General features: G+C 40.0%; 1 protein-coding gene across 10 annotated transcripts in view; it reads right to left on the minus strand.

The window, feature by feature from the left end:
* Positions 1-6: 6 nt before the first annotated feature.
* Positions 7-21,154, minus strand: part of ADCYAP1R1 (ADCYAP receptor type I) — a 141,945-nt gene continuing 120,797 nt past the window's right edge. The window contains exons 15-19 of one of the 10 annotated variants that reach the window (XM_015619626.1): positions 11,581-11,634; positions 8,676-8,756; positions 3,372-3,501; positions 3,101-3,142; positions 7-333 (exon numbers count right to left, since the gene is read on the minus strand). In XM_015619626.1, the coding sequence (XP_015475112.1) occupies positions 124-333; positions 3,101-3,142; positions 3,372-3,501; positions 8,676-8,756; positions 11,581-11,634 (517 nt within the window). In that variant the 3' untranslated portion in view covers positions 7-123. Of the gene's footprint in view, positions 334-3,100; positions 3,143-3,371; positions 3,502-8,675; positions 8,760-11,580; positions 11,635-17,579; positions 17,622-21,154 lie in introns of all 10 variants that reach the window. The other 9 variants (XM_015619627.1, XM_015619625.1, XM_015619631.1 and 6 more) reach the window with 9 other exon arrangements.

Consider the following 21,154-nt stretch of genomic DNA (forward strand, 5'->3'; position numbering starts at 1 on the left):
AAGGAAAGGAAAGGAAAGGAAAGGAAAAGGAAGAGAGACCTGTACCACCACCAAAACTATTATTTCATATTTTTCTTTTTCAAGGGATGGTTTTTGGTTTGCTCGTTGCTTGCTTTGCTCTCCTCAGCTGCTCATGTCGCCAGGTTCTCCGCATTTATGCTGGACATCCGAATCTGAGAGCTGCTCTTGCTCAGAATGGAGAGTTGTGTCCCCCCGTTCACTCCGCTGCTCGCTAGAGAAGGATGGCGATGTTTGAAATCCACAGCAAAATACCGGTTGACTTTCCAGCTCCTCCATTTTCTCTTTATTTCTGATTGCACCTTTAGGGAGAAACTTCAAAAGGTCATTTTTTATGTACTTAGCCGCTCGAGGACATGCTGACAAAGTATCAAGATTAGAAAAAACCCCACAATTCAACAGAACTGTTTTTAAGGTTATTATTAAACTCCCCATTTCAGCAAAATCTGAAGTTACTTCTCCATGGCTGGAGGAGGTCTGGGCATGTAGTGGGGAACTACAGCCCAGCCCAGGCTCTGTGTCTGACTTCAGATAATTTAGGATCAGCCCAGAGATGCATGGAACGCCTGATCAACAACACCTGGAGGAAAAAACAGCCTGCTTTGATCAATGGCCAGTACCAAAGATACAATAAGGAGCCAGAGAAACCAGCAATCAAAAAGTACTGAAAATACTGAAAGTCCTTGTGCACAGAGGCAGCTTCTCTCACCTGCCATTAATGGATGGATGTTTACAGGAAACTTTGCCTCCTGCTTTCAGATCCTCTCCAAGCAGACCAGCTCTAGGATTGATGTACATCTGTGCCACCCTCCTTTTCTTGAGAGATTTATTTTATGGGTACCCACAGTAAATTACCAAGAGTAAAACAATCCAAGGTCAGAAGTTCAATTAGGTAATAAGCAAAGAATTCCACAGCTTTTCTACTTTTCACTCATTACCAGTTTTCTGGCAACACTGCTGGGTTGTGAACAAGTGTATAAATAAACAAATAAATTAAAAAAAAATAAATATATATATATATAAATAATATAAATATATAAAGAAGTAAAGATTTAGTGTAAGAGAGATTGTAGTAGCTCAGACCATTGAGAACTCATTCCTGTATCGTATTTCCAAATAAAATAATGTAAGAACAAGGAAATATGCAGGGATGTTTTCCCAATATATCTTTCCAATCTCCAATGAGCCTCTGTGACAAAGATGTTTGTCTTGTCTCTAAAAGTCATTGCTAGATTTTCCTGGATCAATATTGTCAAAATGGATCAGTAAAAGTCAAAATGCTAAACAAGGGCTTCAACTGTATGGACAAAAACTATAGGGAATAAAAATCCAACTGGAAAACTTATATTCTCCTTCTAGGACCTCCAAATTTTGGTTAAAACATAGATATTCTATAGATTAGAAAAAGCATGGGGTTATATTATCTCTGTAAAGCGGGAATAGTGTTTACATTTGGAAGACTGTGATATTCCGAATATTTTCTTGCTGTAGGAAATTCAGTGGTGACACAAGACATTCTCTAATTACCATTTTCTGATATCTTGAGAGGGAAAATATCTTTAATCAACCTGGTTGTGTTGGTTTGGCTAAGAGCCATCCCACCACACGCTCCTTCCAAGGGGCTTCAGGAGACCTTGACTGTGCCCATGAGCAAAGGTAACCCATAAGTTTATTTGCTGAGTTTGGAGATTGTTGTGGTTTATCTGAGAAGGAATCACAAGGATTAAGGAGTTTGAGACCTTTTTGTACCAGAGATCAGCAATGCCAGGCAAGACCTGCACTCAGCCCCCTTGAAAAGAGGAAAAGAAGGTGATTTTAGGAAAAGACTCCAACTGTTGGGCTGCACAAGGGTTGTGTAGCAGTGGAGGTAAGAATGGATGAACTCTAGATGTTCCATGTTCCTCTTAAGGCAACACTGAGCAGAGAACCCTTCTCCATCTTCAGAAACAATTACCTCAGGTATTTAGTTCCATCAGATAAACAGGCAGGGAAATGCAGACTGGAAGAGGAGAACCAGAAAAACCACAAATGTGGCCAGCAGCAGCAGCAGTTTCCATGTGCTGAGAGGAGTGTGAGGTGTGTGAGGCACCCAGGAGGTATCTGGGGGATGGTTCTGGGCACCTGACACCCTTGGCTGTGTTTGTGTAGGGATGAAGGCGTCAGGGCTCAGGAGAGAAGCTGGCACCAGTTGAGTGATGCCAGCAAAAGAGGCCGAGGAGACAAGAAAAACTGGACTTGAAGGGTTTGACAATGTTTCCCTCAGCCCTTTCCTAGGAAAGCTGGCAGGATTTAGAGTGGGTGGATGATCTGCAAGAGGGGATGGAGACCACACTGAGAGGTGAACAGTGGTTTTTGTTTAGCCTGGCACCTTATCACTAATGGCGTCCTGCAGGTATTGACATTGCACCCTACACTGTTCCACATGGAGCATGGAACGGTTTGGGTTGGAAGAGACCTTAAAGGTCATCTCCTTCCACCCCCTGCCCTGGCAGGGGCACCTTCCACAGTCCCAGGCTGCTCCAAGCCCTGTTAAACCTGGCCTTGGACACTTCCAGGGATCCAGGGGCAGCCACAGCTGTTCTGGGCACCTGTGCCAGGCCCTCACCATCTTCATCACAACCTCGGTGATGGAATCAAAAGCACCATCACCAATTTGGCTAATGGCTCCAAAATGGGCAGTGATAGGGACATGTCAGAGCTCTTGGAGAGAGTTGAACAGGCTGGGAGAATGGGCTGACAAGAACAGGGAAAATTTCAACAAAATCAGTCCAAAATTCTACACCTGGAGGACATTTCAAAAGAGACCTGTCCATATCCTAGCCCTGTCAGGAAGCCTTAATCTGAGCCATCATCTCTGGTAAGGCCAATGGTTTGGTTTGGTAAAGGCATCACAAATCCTTTTTTCTTTTTTCCTTTTTTTTTTTTTTTTTTTTTTTTTTTCTGAGAATTGTGAGATTCAGACTAAAGTATCAGGGGTTATGGCAGATGAGGAGTTAGAATGGACAGTTGGAACAGTAGTTACTCCCACAAGAAAATGGGATGCGGATGACAGGTGAGGGACATTAAATATTGAAAGTCTTACCTCCCCATTCAAGAAGCAGTAGAGAACAGCAACAACAAAACCCTAGGGAAATGGGAGAGAAGAAGAAGAAAAAATAATTAAAATCCTGAAAGAATGACAGAAAATAACTGGAGTTAAAAAAAAACAACAAGCGAACAACCAACCCCAAAACCCTGGTACACAAAACATACACGTAAACGAGCAGAGACACACTCTGAGAGCTGTGCATGCAATGTAGTTATAAAGAATAAAGATTTGGTTCTAAGGAAAGCTGAATTCAGTGTGTAATCACCTGGAAGGATCCCAGTCCCAGCTCAAACACCAGCCTCTCCCGCTTACTGACATTCTCAGGAGAAAAGGCAAACACCGTGTAGTGAATTCCAAACAAAGGGATCAGCAGCAGGGTGGAGCGAGCCAGTCTCCTGTCACAACAGAGGGAAAGAACTTTAATGCAGCCTTGCAATTAGCAACCTGCATTTTAATTAAAGAAGAAAGCACAGAAAATATTTTGCTGACAGACTTTTGGAAATACATACACGGCGTAATTATACAAACAAATACGCAACGTTCCTATTTGTTCCCGAAGACTGTTTGCACACACACTGCAGTTTGCTCCCCCTTCTTCACACTGCTACAGTAATGGCACATTAATTATGCTTAATGATCTCTGCTGCTATTTTCATTTGCATTATTATAATCAGGAATTTTCTCCTACCATGCCAAAAAACGAGGGGAATCTTGCTTAAGGGATTCAGACTGCTACCATGGTACAATTATAAACCTCTCATCCAATTGCTTAATCCCAGTGGAGTGTTTGAAATCACTTGTTTTTGTTGATTTTTGTGTGTGTGTGTGTGTGTGTGAGATATGTTTCTGCACAGCAAAAGAAATTCCAAAACAACCACACAAATAAAGCTAAAAAACCAACAGCCATACAAATAAAAGTAACCCCCTTGCACGTTCTCGTACTCACAACTGTTCCTGAAGGTTTGATTTTAGTCTCAGTTTATGCTGTTGGAAACCTGAGTGTAATTCCACTGTTTAACTACTTTGCTGCTTCAGAATAAAGGGGCTTCAGAGGGAAATTAAGCTCAGCAGATATAAACAAAAGGGCTGGGAATTAATGTTTTACATGTGAGCACTAAAGTGGTGAAATTCCCCCAAAGCAGGGGCCACCCAAAACTTGTGCAGGTTTTGGTGAGAGTCACTGATTGATCAAGCAGCAAAAAAAAAAGAGCAAAGAAAAAGCAAATGTTGATCTGGAAAGAAGGCAAGTGCTTTATTAAAAACAAAGTGACCTAAAAAACCTCCAGGACATTTTCAGAAGGGAAGAATATAATTTATTACATTCAGGTAAGTGAAGAAGGCAGATGGAGAACAAAGGAAGGTAAAAAGCCATTAAGATTTTTCAAAGAGCTGCGTATTTCTTAAAACTCAAATGTCCCCTCTGCCTTTATCTATTTGGTGCATTGCAGACAGATTTGAGATTGATAATACATGCTCAATGAGAACCCAAAATGATGTGTTTATTTTAGCAGCACTCAACATTTAATTAACACACTCCCAAGAATTTTGTGAGCACAATTATCTCCAGTAGAGCTCTGGGATGTTGGTGCCTCTCAGCCAGACTTTGGGCCCCAATGGGGATAAATTCATCCCAACTCTTGCACCAGAGCCATAAATCTGATGGACACCAAACCTCAGGTCTTGGTGGAAGACCCCACAAACCAGAGAACACTGTTCTTGTGGGTAATAAAATCAGACATTGGCCAAAACCTATTGAAAAGAGAGGAACAACCTCAGAACAGGGTGATGAACAACATTCAGAGTGTCCAGCTTTGATGATCTCTAAAAAAATTGATCTGTACAGGAGTGAGCCAGCCTAAAAGAGCTTTGGGAGTGCTTTCCAGTTCTTTTTCTCTATGGACATACAATCAGGATAATAAAAAGGAACAGAAACATTGAGGAAGAGGTATAGAATAATGTTATCTCTGTAAAAAAGGGATGTAAAGAATATAAGTGTCTTGCACCACTCATGGAATTAAAAAAATAATCAAATTAAAGGTAATAAACGGGACAAAGAAGTATAATCTCCCCATATCTTCTATCATTTATATTCAGACCTGATGACAACAACAACAAAAGGATAAATAGGATAAATGTTGTTTTGATCTAAAAGTCAGAATAGAATTGTCTGTTAATATGTTCTGTCTCACTGCACTCTTGGGAGATTGACTTAGGGGCAGATACAGGGGGAGTCTTTTTTTTATTGTCAGTTTTCTGACATTAATCATACCTGATTAATCACACAATTAGTTCATAGGATTTGGAAATATAATGCCATCATCAACTTATTTGAGGTGTTATCTTCAATAATGTCATAAAAATGAGGAAGAAAACCTATTAAATAACATATTCTGACGTTTATAGATTATTAAGATCAATAAAGAGGCAAAGAAGATTTTAATCATAAGAAAAAACTTATGAGAGAGACATTAATGCTTGTATGGATGATGATAAATTCCTTTTTTTGAAGAAGATTGGGAAGAGAGAAGACTTAAAGCAGGTCCTGTGAGATGGGTAAATTTATGTGCAACAGAGAATGAAAATCTTAAAGGATACAGTGAATTTCTCAGGCGTGTAACAGCCTAAGATATTAATCCTCTTTTCTTCCCTTACTCTTTCAGACAGGAAAGAAACTTCTGGGGGTGGGTCTAGAAGTTCTGAGGACAATAATTGTTCAAGTGGCTGCTTGGATGATAATGTTCTCCAATAAAGTCTTGCAAAAGCCTTGTTCACACTCCCACAGAGAGAGGAAAGTCTTAAGGGTACTTTTTTAAAAAATAATTAGAATATCAATTTTGTTGAGGCTGACATTCTGTTTTCCAGCTGTTATTTTCCTTAAAATCACTTAAAACATAAGACCACCGGTACTATGTGGACTTTTCTTTAAGTGTTAGTACAAATAACGACGTCCTCTGTTCTCCCTCACTCCTCTATTGAATGATGAAATTAGAAATTCATGGTAAAAGGAACACAAAGTAGAAAGATTGCCTAATTTGACCAGTATTTGAAGAAATCATGCTTTTATTTTTCCATTGCACATCCACATTTATTAAGGAGACTGCTGAAGGTTCAACCTCTCCACCTTTTTGAGAGAAAAAATCAAAAAAGAAGCAAAAATCTCCAAACCATAGATTCTGAAGGAAGATTAAATTGTTTTGCCATTTAGTCCTGCCTCTCTAAAGTTTAAAAGGTGTCCTAAATGAATACTTTGATTGAATATAAACTTCTTCAATGAAAACATCAAGGTCTGTAGTCCTGAAAAGCGACATTCACCTCACCGAGGTTTGGACATACCTGGAGAAGATATTGGTAATGGAATTATTTTTAAAAATGTCTCTGAAGTCAATGAAAAAAATACACTTTTAAAACATGATTCTTGTGTGCTACAGATGTCTTTTTAAAAAGAGGTGACTCCTGTTGTAAACCCCATGGGTACTGAGTACATCTATTAATGTATTTATTAATTAACTTAATGCTCTGACATATCTGCAATGGTGGCATCTATTTTTAGTTAAATTAAATGCACACCTAAATTCCCTTTACAGTCTATGAAGAGCAAGGATCACTGACACATAAGGACAAATTCTCTGTCCTTAAGGAAATTCTTATCACATCCTAAATCTATCCATTGACCTCAAAGGGAACCTGGAGTGAGTTTGTCACACAAATTTCTGCTCTGTAGATTTGTGAGGTTTAGATTAGAGGAACCCAATTTCTCTGGCCAAAGGTACATATCCATCACCTCTGTAACAAAAAGAATCATGACAATATTTCAGACTGAAGGAAAAAAGAGCAAACCATGAAGGCAAAGGATGTCATTAGTAATGAAATGCTCAACACAGCTCATGTTTAATAAACTGAAAGATCTATTTTATCACAAAATGCTGAACTTATTACCATGACTTTCAGGAACCTCAGTAATCTCCCTGACAGATCTTTTCCAGTCTTTCCCAAAAATTGAATTAGGTCTGTAGCATCACTTCCAAAACAGCTGAGGTAACACTTGAACATCTGAATGATTCCAGATTTTTAAGTTTCCCATGCATAAACCACATCTTCACACCAAGGACTTGAAAACCAGGGAAGCTTACCAAGACTCTCATGCTTCAACAGACACAAAAATCATAGGTTTAAAAACCTCCTGTTTAGGTTGAACTCTTCTTGCCCTTCACTAGGTAGAGGATTTCACCTTAGGGAGTTATCAGTCTCCCACCTTTCAGAAACATTGCATTAAATGTAGAATTTGGTTCTCTGCAAAGGCCCAGCATGATGCCTGTGCTGCATCAGGATGTCCATTAGGCAGTGAACTTTTTATTTCAAATTATCTCCTTCTAAACCAAAATCCTAGTTTTGCCTAACTGTCCTTAGTCTTCAGCTGATCTCTGTGTAGAAGATGGAGCTGCTCCTTTTTCTCTTCTCTATTTCTATCTGATTTTGCATAGTTCCAGTCTGTTAACTGAATATTTTTCAGCATCTTCATTGTTCTATATCTTAAATGCCTTAAAGATATATGAAGTCACACAGAAAATTCACTTTAATTTTTTTTTTCTCTAACTAAAAAAAACAGAACCATATAGCAGTTAGGTTACAAATCAGTCTTTTTTCCTTCATGCTGTCTAAGGTAACTACTGAATATTCTTTAGCAAAATCCTGGAGTTTTGGGTCTGTTTGTCAGGACGCCTCAGAGAATGTTGATTCACACTTATAAAACTGCTGTAAAATTCAGGAGACAGATCATCAGAAAACATATAATAGATGTCTGAAATTTCACCTCATCTAAACAAAATGAGAGGATGACTTTGGAGCTCTTTTCCAACCTTAATGATTCCATTTCAATCTGTGAAAACCTGTGGGTTTCTTGTGCAAGGAGTCAGGTGGACTATGGGATAGTGATTAATTCACACAACTCTTGGCTGAATGGCTTTTATTCACTCTTCTGGATGCCTCACTCTATATTTGACAATGTTGGACTGAAATTGATGATCCTGGAGGTCTTTTCCAACTCAGTGATTCTATGATTCTGCAACTTCTGATGAACACAATTCATTTTGATATTAGGTCAGCTTTAGCTTTTCCTCACCCCTGGGTGTTTATTAAGTTAACTTCACTCAGTTCAATGGACAAAGGATGTTTTATACCCACTGAGGGTCTGGTTAACTCAATCTCACCCAGTTTTTCTAGGAAACTTTCAGGTGAAACATTTTCTCTCAGCATGAAGGTGCTCACCTCTTTGCTGTACAATAAAGAGCAGCTATTAATTCTGTACAAACACTACCCAAAACCATAAATAGCATCAGCCATAATTAAAAAAAAAGAAAAAAGTTAAAACAACCTTCAAATCCTCGGTCGTGGCGCATCAGCAAAAGCACAGAACAAGAACAAAAAAAAAAAATTCTACATGCAACAAGAACTAAATGAATGCTTTGCTCTCTGGTAACATCTGGTCACTTCCCCTCTGCTCTCATCCATTCATTTAATTGCAACATGCGTCATACACACACAGTAATGTCACAGGAGTGCGTACACTTACAGGGTAATGGTTGATAGTTCTGACATCTTGCAAGAGTGCTGGTTAGCCCTCTTAGGCTTACAGTAGCATTTCTGAACGCAGCTGCTAAATATGACAAGATTAGCATTTTTTTCAGCATATCGTGAACAGGCCAAGGTAGGTCACTTTCAACACATTTCATGAGACAACGTCACAAAGATGGAAAGCGGACACGACAGAATGGAGTCACAGCACGAACCAGCTGCTTGACTGAAGCAGAAATTAAAAAATTAAATAAAAATTAAACTGCACTGGCTGTTGCTGGCCGTTGTGATGTGCTGATTCACGGACAAACCGAAACTCAAACACCCTGAAGGCAGGCGGACAGCGCTAAGGCATCCAAAATACGCACGACCTGTGCGGTCTGGTTTTGTACAGAGGGTCACAGAACAATATATTAAATGAAAGCTGACTGCATGCTCATGGAGAACAATCAGAGAGTAACATAAACTCATAGGACGGGGATCAATCTAAGGTGAATTGGATCAGGTGTTCCTCATTTTCACTGTAGAGTCTATCCCTTCTTTTTAACACAGAATTTCTAGGACACCAAAGCACTTTTTCCAGCCTCCTTGGTGATGGGGAGGGAGCTCAGTATGGAATCTGCATGTCTGGCTGGTAATTTTGGAGGTACCACTTGTTTTTTGTCACACACACTCAGACAGTGTGCTCGTCAAAGCAGCAGGCACATCCACCGTGGAGCAGGACCTTCACCCCTGCATGATGGATTCTAGGAACAGCTGCTACAGGGAACAGAACAGCTCCTCTCCAACCAGCCAGGAGAGGCTAATTTAAATCAATCACAAGAAGGGTAATCTGAGACATGGAAAGGCATTTGGAGGGATTCTGTAAGAGATTTTATATCTGGGCTGGAAAACGTGAAAATTGAAAATAGTGATTTCTTGTCCATGTTCAAGGGGAGAATTTTTGTTTTGTTTTCAACACATCATTGTTTAGGTGGGATTCACCTCAGGAGAGGCTGGATCTTTACAGTACAGATGTCTAAGGAAAATGGGCATCCTTAGGACCCCGAGAATCATCAGAATAAACAGTTGAGAGAGAAATACACATTTATTGGCCAGGTACATCTGACCTGTTTTAGATGTCCACTCTAGGCTGGGATGAACACCAAACACAACTGAGTGTCCTGACTAAATCTCCATTAATTTATATCCAATAAAGGATAATATGTTGATTTTTAAAGCAATTGCCTTCAAGGCAAATACTTAAGTTTGTTCAAACAAACCCAACTCTGTTTCTGTTACACAATCAAAGATCTGTGTTCATAACTCATGGAATTTATAATCTGAAGAGTAAACCAGGATGAACTGAAAACATCTTAAAATTTCTCCCTACTTTTAACTCTTTTAAGTCAATCCCCATTACTGGAGTTAGGTTTTGCTTCCTTTTGGATAATTAAAGCCTGATAACTGTGTTGTTAATAAATATTACAGTAGAAGAGCAGGAAGGAATGCAGTCTTGTGTCAAGCACACATCCAGCAAACAGATTTAGTAACCGTGTTCCGACTCATAAAATGAATTTCATTTCTTGGATGTTGCTGGGGAAGCAAACATGAAAATGACTGCTCTTTTTGCACTATAATTTCTGTGCTAGGTTTTTGCACCACCTGCTTTTCACAGAGCAGAGTTGGGCAATAATTGTCTGCTTAGATTGATCAAAAATGAGCAATGAGGTTTTAGGGATCATTCCATTTTATTGTGGCTGAGGCTTTCAGAAGTGACTATGGATTTTGAGTGCCACTCATTTTTTTGATCACTTGATGTGAAACACATTTCTCAGACCAACTTTTAACACAAGAGGGCTGCTCAGCCTGTGTTGAAAAGAGGCACTTATGAGGCATGTTAAGGTGCAGAACCTGAAAAGGAAACATCTGAAAATCAATAATCACTTTGAAAAGTCTTAGCCGTGGGCTGTTGTAGAGGTTTGTGGTCTTCAATGATATACTTAATGTTGCCATGGCAATCTAGAAATAAATTCCTATCCATGTTTCCTTTATTGCTTATGCTCTGTTTTACTTGACAGGGATTGATTTTTTAATAGGTTACCCTGGTGAATAGACCTAACGTTACAGCACTTGGTAATTACTAGAATTATTGTAAAAAAACAGACTTGATATTGAAAATATTATCTAAGGATAATATATAGTAAGGATAATATCTAAGGATTAGCTGCTGCTGCCCACACAGTGAGGAGACATTTACACACAGGTTTGTGATGGAAAACATTGTTAGCACTTCTTAGGAAATTCTTAATATTTTAGTGCCTTTAGCACTAATTTTCTGCTATTTCTAATTTTGGTAGAGTCATCTCTCTGATGTTAGGTGGTGTAAAGTGTCCCAGATCTTAAGATTATGGAATTTATACATGATTTCTTTCCTTTCTTCCTCCCATTTTATTTTTCAGACTTTATTTATTATCAAAAATAGAGACATTGGTGGAAGGAAAGGGAGAAAGGGAGAAGAGACAGAGGAGGTGGGAACCAGAGGGGGAAAAAAAAAATGAAAGAGTAAAAAAATAGACAAATATAAGAAAATGAATTAAAATGAGAGCATGGCTATGAAAACACTACACGAATCAGGGCAGGATCCTCAGACCTCTGTAGGCACACAGAGAACGGAATCGGTCACATCTAACTCTACGTGCCAAAGACAGATTCCAAACTGAACTATCACCTTGAACTCAGTCAGGGAAAGAACAGGGACTTCCAGGCTGAGCTGGCCTGTGTGACAGAGACATCTAAGCCATGGGGGATGCTCTGTCTGACGGAGGTGCCCTGCTCTCCCCGAGCCACCATAGACGACGACCGGACTGCTCAGATCGAGCACGAGACTTTAGACAGCTAAAGGCAAACAAGCTGAGTCTCACCGCAAGTGTCCTGGGCAGGGACTGCAGCTGCATCTGGGAGGAAGAGGGAGGGTGCTAGGGTGGAAGGGGAAAGAAAAAGTTAAACACTCCCGGGATGGAACGAGCGATGGATGATGTGGCTGAAGGCCACCGCATCAGACCGAACACCTGGACGTCCCAATGCAAATGAGAGAGAACACAAATCTGAGGCAAAAGGAGCTGTAATTCAGTTCTAGATGGCACCTAGATGACACCTCAGAGGTGCTTAAGAGGAGTGAAACGAGCATGCTGGTCCGGGGAAGGACGTTATGCTGCATTATCCAGGTACATCCGTAATGAAAACGGTCAGAGTTCTGGATTTAGGTCGCTACCAACACACAGGGAATGATGAGATTTGTCTCTGAATGTGCTGAAGGGGAGTCCTTTGGGAAATGCAGTAGAGGTAGAACTTGATTCATGCAAATTAAAACTGCGCCTCATGAAGAATCTTTGTGCACCCTGCTAGAGTAATTCTGAGAAACCTCACCATGAGTAGGATTGGCAGCTGTGGAGCAGCTGGAGAAGGAATGCAGAACAAAATAAATTAAATAAAGCATTGAAAACACAGTAGAAAGTTAACCAAAGTGGAAGTGGAGACATTGTATGGGAGAGAGAGGAGAAAATTGAAAAGTGGAAAAGTGGATCTGTATAATATATTATTCATATCACACACTCGCTTCCTCTCAGCTGACGCTTCCCTAGGCTGGGAGGCATCTTTTCCTTGCTGCTGAGAATTCCCTTAAGCTGCATGTGTTTCCCTTCAAAACACCAACTACATCTACAAACCCCATGCCCTCACAGATCAGATGGAAAAGTTTGGAAAACAGAACTTGTTCTGTGAGCAGCAAACAGATTCTACAATTCCATCCCACTGCAGAGGGTGCAGCTCTGACCTGCTGTGTGCAGGCAGAGTCCTTCATCCCTCTCGTCAGACACAGAGAAAGCACAAGAGCTTCTCAGAAAAGCTGTCTTTTAGTTCTATCTCCTCTAGTTTTTGAGGTTAACAAAATAGCTGTGTGCCTTTTTCCTTGCCACCCGTGCCAGCTTGGAAGTCACTGGTGAGAAACAGGCCATAAAATGAGATTTACCTGACCTATTTTAAACTTGTTGTTTAAAGTGAAATAAGCTGTAGCAAAGGATTTTATTCTCTGGACTGGGTAGGTCTGTACTGATTATGGAAGGAGACCAGCAGGATTGTTTTATTAAACCAGGTTGATTCCCTCCTGTCTTGCTAAAAATACAACAAATATTGGGCTCTACATGGAAAAAAAAAAACCAACAACAATAAAACCACAAACCAAACCAACAAAAAAAAAAAACCCCATAAAAAAATAAAAGGAAACTGTGTCTCTAGCCTTTAATGGAAAACAAATCCCAATTTCTTAGTCTTGCTGCCTAGAGTTCTACCTTTCCTTGCTAATGCCACCAAAATAAGAAGCTGAAGCTCAATGAATGCTTGCAGATTAATGCTGTTGTTAAAAATAAATGTTTAACAAACATGAACTTGGACTGGAACTTTTTGTCCAGTAAATCTGACCCTTGAGTAGATCTGAGGCTTGAAAGTGAAAGAGAATGGCCAAAGAGAGCAAAAAATCCTGTCTGCAGTGCTCATTCTTGGCTTTTCTAACTTCTACAGAGTGGACATAAAAAAAAGGAGATCACAGTTGCTATACTTGGAGTTAAATAATGAAGAGATCAAGCCTAATGTTTGCCTGTACTCTAGAGAATAAATGTGGTAGCAGAGGGCACAATTCTTCCAATAAAAACAGCCTTTAAATGAACTGTAGCTCCAAGGTTCTGTGTCCAGATTCTTCCCCTGCATTAATTCTGGAGCTCCTGTTTTACCAGGCTGGGTTTTTCTCTCTGACTCCAGAGCACAGATCAAAGTCATGCCCTGTGGAATAATTCTGATGGAGCTGCACCAACACAACTGAGGTGCAGCAGGCAGTACAATGTTCAATGAGAAAAATGTACCAAGCCAAATGAGGTTCTTAAATAAACTAAGATTTTGAATACTTCACTGTTTCAAATGAAAAATGTACATATCCAAAACCAGGCATAAATATCTGAGAATTGGATTTAGCTCAGTCCCCTCAAAAGAAAGCAAATGAGCAAATCCCACAGAGTGTTTATTGTTCCAGTCTGGCACAAGAAGTGGATTTTCAAGCATAACAGACAGGTTTTGGTTCCTGTCAGCTGGCAGAGCTCGGCATCAGTATAACTGCACTGGGTTTATATAATTTGCAGCTCTGAAGCTTCAGTTACACTGTTTTGACTCACCTGCCTTACATGTTATACCATATCCCTGCAGATTCACGGTACAACCCATCTCTACAACTCTCCTTAATGAGAAAAGAGAGCACTGCCTTTGTTAAAAAAGCCTGGGCTTGCAGGCATTTCATCAGCTGAACAACTCCAGTGTTTTCATTGGAAATATAAAGAGGAATTTCAGTTTGGATAATCCCTCAGTAATGGTACAGGTGGGACTAAGACTGTGGTATGAACCTTACAAATGGCTTTGGATTGGTCCTATCTTGAGGTAGTTCCCATTTGTTTAAACAACCTTCATTGAGACTTAATTCTGTATTAAGCCACTTTATCCTGGTGGCCTTTGAGGACGTTCTTTAAGTCTCCAAGGCAGGCAGAGACTGTTCTTAGGAAACTGATTTCCTGCTTTGCACCACACAGTTCCTTTGACACAGCGTTAGTCACAAGATCCTCACAAGAAATTCATCTTTCCAGATCAAAAAAACCTTCTGCATTGGGACAGCACCATTTTCCTTGTCCCTTCCCTACCTCAGGCTGTGTACTTGGAGTACATCCTAAAAATTCTCCAGATGTAAAACTAACCCCACTGGATGTGAAACAATCCAGCTCCTGAAGTGAGACACAATAAATTAATGGCAAGGAGAAACAGAGACACTGAGGGGAAAGTAAATTCCTGTTGTCCTCAAATGAGAGAGGCAAAAGTGTGAATGGTGGGAAAAACTAAGTGGAAAACAATGGATTCTGGAGGGCATTGAGCCTTGGTATAAATTAAAAGCACATTCAGGTTCAGAGATGTCAGAATTATTCCCCATTTTCTGCAGTCTCACATCAATTGCTGCATGACCAGTTGCTTCAGCTTCACCTCCATCTTTACATTAAGTAAATGATTCAAAGAATCAGAGGTGCAAACTGATTTGGGGACAAGGCAAAATTCAGATCTATCCCTTTCAATCTAACAGTGCACCCAAACCAGTAAACTTAGACATGAGCAACACATGAGGAAAAGGACAAAAGCCAGAATGGCCTCATTTGGATATTCTCAAGTTTACACTCAGTTTGAAACTTCTGAAAATTCTCCTGATTCTCCAAACCTATTATATTTCCCAGGATCTAAGCAAGCTGCTCTGATAAAAGATACTGCACCCAAATCTGTGGCTAACTCAAAAGGACGAGTGGCCTTGGGCACTGGACGTTCCCTATCCTGCTGATCTCCATGACAACTGAAGCATATCAATACTCATCAAAATTAGGTTATTCACTCTGACCAAGTGCAGTGACTTCAGAAGCACATTTGAGATCCATTCTGCATTTTCTTTCTGAAAGCTACATTGTTTTTAGCTAATTAGGAAGCTCCAGTGTGTGGCAAAATTTACAAGGTTACAGCAAATTTAGTGAAGTACAGCCACTCTCCCTTTACAATATGAAGCTTTTTATGGTGCACATTGCTCAAGTGTTTGTGGCCTTTTAAGCAGCAAGGCTGGAACAATTTTAAATATCTAAAGTGTTTCAGACAGCACATGCGTGGGCAAACCCTGTATTTACACAGGCACCCTGCAGATGAAAGCATTTATGTATAAATCCTTCTGGTTTGAGTCTCTGGGTGTTTTGAGTTCTGTTCCATACCAGTTATGGCAATCAAGCCATGATGGCTTTGTTACTGTCTTTGAAAGTTGTTTAGATCTGAAATTTCCAGATTCACACCCCTAATTTTTCAATGGGAACGCAAAAAAATCTATTAAGCCTCTCTTTGGTGCCTCAAACTCTGTAGAAACAGGGTGGTTAGGGATAATCCAACCCTTGATACAACTGTTGAGAGTGCAGAAAGTTTTACTGTGTTTTCTTAAATAGATATATATATATATATACACATATAAAAATAATTTCTATAAAGGAATTGCAGTGTTGGATAAAACCTCTTTTATTTTCTCCCTCACTAACCTGCACACCTCCTTGACCTTTCAAGAGAAGAAGAATCTTCTAGTGGCTTCTCTTGTAATGCAAAATTGCTCTTTTTCAGTTCATGGCTTGCTCTTGTGACAGATGGGGGGAAAAAGTCTGTGCATTGCTCCTTTAGGATGCAACTTGTGGACAAAGGACTTTGCTCTCTAAGACTGCCACAGATCATGGTGCCAAGGAGAAATTTTAAGTCATCATTTGAGGATTTTTACATGTGAAACCTAGGCAGATTTCAAAATCTCGTGATTTGTCAACAACAAAAATCACCATTGTATCCTTTTCTCTGTCTGTATATCCCTTTAAACCCTAGAATTTCCCATAAAAATGCCTTACAGCCACAGAAAAAGTGTTTAGAGACAAAGTCAGCCAATTTTTTCAATACTACTGCAAAAGAAAAAAGGACAGGAGTCAGCCTCCACCACACAGACACCTCTTGTGCAGGCCAAGGCTTTGCACCCTAAAATCTGCCTTCTAAAGATTTCCAAACAATAGAAGTAAAAATCTTTTTAATGCTGTATTCATCACAGGTGAGGTTATAACAAGAAATAAGATTTGTGATCCATGATTTCAAAATCAGATCCTGCCAAAGCTCTGGTCAGTGCTTGTATATCACTGGAAATGGAATGGAATTTCCTTCATAAATATTGATTTGCTCTTCTGGAATATTCCTCTGGCAGGTGGGCCAAGAGATAACAAAAGCCTTCTCAAGGTAGAAATGGTTTTAGGTCTAATCTCATAATTTATGTAAGAATTTGAAGAATGCACTGGATGAAAGGACAGGTTTTAGCTTGGGAAAGTAGATTTGACAACCAAAAATTCATCTTCCTGTCCTTGCCACAGGCACCTGGGGGATTTAGGTACATTTTACCCTTGGTTGTTCAATAGCAGTAACAGCTCCCAGGAACATTATAAACACACTAAATGCTCTGTGCTGTTTGAATTTACAGCAATTGAAACCACAGATAGGTAATCAAAGCAACATAGGGCTTTTGATTATTTTATCTGAAAATAAATAAATCCCTGATAATTACACTCCTGCTAATTATGGTACATAGTCTGCATGGTCTTACATTCCTAATGAGTACACTTAGGTTTTTTTCCAATCTCTACCTGAAAAGATTGGCACAAATGAGCACCCCCATCCTTTCCACCCAAAAATTCCAAAGTAAAAAACAAGCAAAAAAAATCAAACCAGCACCCAAAATAATAATTTGCCTTGGGCGATGCACATGAAAAGTATAGTGGAGAATGAGCACATTTTTTCCTAGAACTTTAAATAAATCCATCAAGAATTAGTGTTGATCAAAGCAGCAAGTATCTACTCCCCTGGCATTCCTTAGAAACGAGCACTAAGTCCTTGCTGATCATGCACTGACATCAAATGACCATTATCTGTGTTTTTCCAGTGTATTTTCCTGTGGTAGAGAAGGATTAACCCAAGGACACGAGTTCCTTTTGTTGCTGGCTCGTTGGGAGTCCCAGCACCCAGCTGACAGCACCACACTGTCCATCCAACATCTGCCACTTGCTTGTCAGAAAAATGAGCCTTTTGGCACCGAGGTCCTGCCAATAATTATCAACTCTGGCAGCCTGAGCACTTGCAGCAAGACAAAGCGGTAGCAGAATGAATCACTGCGTGTCCAGTGACTTTGGAGGTGAATTTTAGAGGAGTGTTGTTTACCAAAACATCTGGGCTGCAACATTGCTTCTGCTGCCCTAAACCCTCTAGGTCGCACCAAGGGTAAAATTATACCTACCTATGATATATGCCATGATTCTCCTTTCTTTCCAGCAAGATGCTGATTGGAGGAATGACGTAGACCTGAATTAGCTAGATATATATGTGGGGTTTATTTTCTTTTCATTGAGCTTTCAACATGTGATACAAAATTTATGAAGAATCTGTCAAAGCAAAAGCAGAAACAAGCTTCCCCCTCCCAAATTATACCAGTCGTGATAAACTGGAAATCATGATAAAAATAAAAAGATTTTTTTTTTTTTCAGTTATATGTGCTTGATCCTTGAAAATGAATGAAGAAACAAAGGTTTGATGGAAAAGTGTGGGTCTTTTTAATCTTATGGCTTATTCCAGCATGCATCTACATCATGCACCTACTAAATATAGTGGTGTTTTATGGCAGTGATGATTTTCTCTCTAGAGTGAATATTTCAGCAATGCAACAATGCTTGTGAAAATAACAGCGTTGATTTAAGCTTTGTGTAGGCTTTTCTGTAGAAATATGGGTTTCTTTCTGGGGGGTGATATACTCTCTTTACAACAACTTGACCAAAACCAGGATATCTGAAAACAGATTCTGGCAAACCAGGTTACACGCTGTTGGCTGGATTTTTCATGGTCAAAACAGTGAAGTCTTGCCAGATCAGTTCATTATCCATTTCCTAAAATTCCAGGGAAGAAACTGATGGATGATAAATCCATACAAACAGTGTGGGCCTGGTGTGCTGCTCTGAGTGCTGAACCAGCCATTGTTGGGTTGTGAATATGTGTTTGCCATCCCCAGGACTGGGAGATCCCACTTAATTCTTGGACTCCTGATTTGGTGCTCCTTGGCTTTCAGCATATGGGGAAACTCTCCCTAAATAATCTCCTACTTCTTCAAAATATTTACAAACTGCAGTTGGAGACTGCTAAAAATCAGGGTTTTCTTTTTAGGTTTGGAATAATGTGAATAACTGGATGGAAAATATAGGGAGCAATTCAGGATGTGGTCATTTGTTCTGTAAGATTCAACAGGACATGTCACAAGGGGAAATGGCTTTAAATGGAAACACAGTAGGGTTAGACTGGATATCAGGAAGAACTTATTTACTGTTAGGGAGATGGGGCCCTGGCACAGGTTTCCAGAGAAGCTGTGGCTGCCCCTGGATCCCTGGAAATGTTCAAAGCCGGGCTGGATGGAGCTTGGAGAAGCTTGGGACACTGGAAGGTGTCCCTGCCCATGGCAGGGGGTGGCACTGGATGAATTTAAGGCCCCTTCCAACCCAAACCATTTTCTGTCTGTAATCACGGCACATTACTGCTGTTTGTTTCAGCAGCTGGGGTGAGAAACCTGCCTGAACTGCGTTAATAGCTGTCTTAATTACTCTAAGAATACGATCAATAGCTCTTTATGCTTCCCCACCACCTGGGGATCTCAGAACTTCTCCCCCAGATAAAAATCTATTGCATTTGCATTACTGATCTTGCTTCAGTTTGATGCTTAATTTGGCAGCATTATTCAGGAATGACACAAGGTTAACTGAAACCAGACATGCTTCAAGAAAAAAAATCTTACATCTTTGGCACTCCTCACACTAAAAAGTAACCAATGGTTATGATGACTATTGGGAGGAAATATGAAAGTTTCTTGGAAAAATAATCCAAAATAATAATAGAGTTAAAATTCTCATTAAAGGGGTGCCTTCTATCTCTTTTTTGAATTCCTACCTCAGCTGCTTAGACATTTTGATGACTCTAGCCCCCCGTATTTTCAGCTGTAGAGAGGAGTTTCTCTCCAAAACACCAGCGAAAGGAAGATGGAGTGATTGCTCTCCCAGAACCTGGTGGGTGTTTGTGGTCTCGGGCTGAGATGGGATCAGCAGCATGCAGACAGCTCTGAGGGCAACTAAAGGTGTGAGGAAAGGATGGGGAGGAATGAGGCTGGTGATGAATAACTGAACATACAAGTGGATAAAATGGAAGTTGATAACCACCAAAGCACTTGGCTACTCCAGGAAAACTGTTAGGAATTAGCAACAAGTTTCCAAGTTCTTGTGAGCCTGAAAACAAAGGTTGTTGCACACAATAATCAGGTTGTTTAGATAAAATTTTTTTATTTTTTATTTAATGGGAGTAAAGCCCTGGTAGTGTGTGACAAATGATGAAAATCATTGTTTGATTTATTTAAGGCAAATCTTATATTCTCCAGTGGCTACACTGCATTAATTAAGCCTCAGTTCCCCTACAGTGCATTCTTCTGCCATGGTCCTGTCTTAGCTCATAGCTAACTTCTCCAGAGGGAGATTTTAATAATGAATGCACAGTGGTAGCAATATATGATTAATATTTGAATTTAAGCCCATCCCCAGGGCTTTAAAAATCAAATTTAAAAATCAAACAGGCTTAAGTGCTTTGCAGAACCATCTTCACAGTGTCTATGAAATAGAATGCAGAGGCAGATTTTTCTGACAAAACAGTCATTAAAAGGACCTGAACCTAAACATGTATCAAACACATAAAAAAAAAAGAAATCCTGCTCAAAGTCAGTAGCCAAGTTTTTGGGGCCTTTTATTTTCTTTTCTTGATGATGGAAGTACCAGCTGTCTAAAGGGTTATTCCAATGAATGGAGGACTGATATTATAACAGATCTCAATCCCTGCTGCAGATCCATGTGGAATTACCCTCAGAAACAGGCTGAAAATCCTTCCTCAACCTCATTGCTCCTCACCCGCTAAAGGGAAAGTGCTTAAAGATGTTCTGGAGTAAAGATCTGGATGAGAAATTTGGTCTGATGGGATGATGCTGTAAGAGTTTGAAGCAGCAAAATAGAACATGGAAAATGCTTAATATGAGCCACAGTCTAAATGTGAGATATTTCAATATGGTGACAGAACCAGATTATGATCTACAGTCTTCCTTCCTTACAAGCTCTCTTTATACAGGGTATGTGTGCACAAATATTGACTCTGTCTGGTGTACATCTGCAGAGAATTATTAATTTAATTCCTTTTCATCATCCCTGTGTGAACTTTTCTGCTGTCAAATCTGTTTGGATAAACAACACTCCACTCCGTAACACGTACATCAATGCGAGATCCATTTATACACACCCGGTTACAAAAGTTGCAAAAAAATATGAGAAAAAAATAATGGCAGCGAATGGAACAGAAAATATGATGTTTTCTCTTGGTTTTGGTGGCTAACTATACACATAGGAAAAGCACCAGCAAAACCCAGTCACCATATTGATCCAGGATGAGAAGGGATGTTCGGAAATCCAGTGAAATCTTGGGAGTCCATGGCATGCTTTGCTTCATACGTGAGATGTGCAGCAGACACCAAACATGCATTTAAAAATTCAGACTCTGCACATCTCAGGTGTTAATTACCACCCAGGACTCGGGGGAGCTCCATGGGAAGCCTTTCATGCAGGCCCCAGGCAGACCATGCACAGGTTGACCTAGTGATGAACTCATCCTCTGTTTTGTTTCTGAGGTAAACCCACCCCCAGAATCAGTTTGAAGCATTATTTTGGGCTGTGGAAACACAGTTCAGAGCAAGATGAAAGGGGCAGGGCTTTCAGTGAGTGGATGTCTGGCTACAGACATGAA

The sequence above is a fragment of the Parus major genome, chromosome 2 (genome assembly GCF_001522545.3).
Source record: "Parus major isolate Abel chromosome 2, Parus_major1.1, whole genome shotgun sequence".
Classification (NCBI taxonomy): domain Eukaryota; kingdom Metazoa; phylum Chordata; class Aves; order Passeriformes; family Paridae; genus Parus; species Parus major.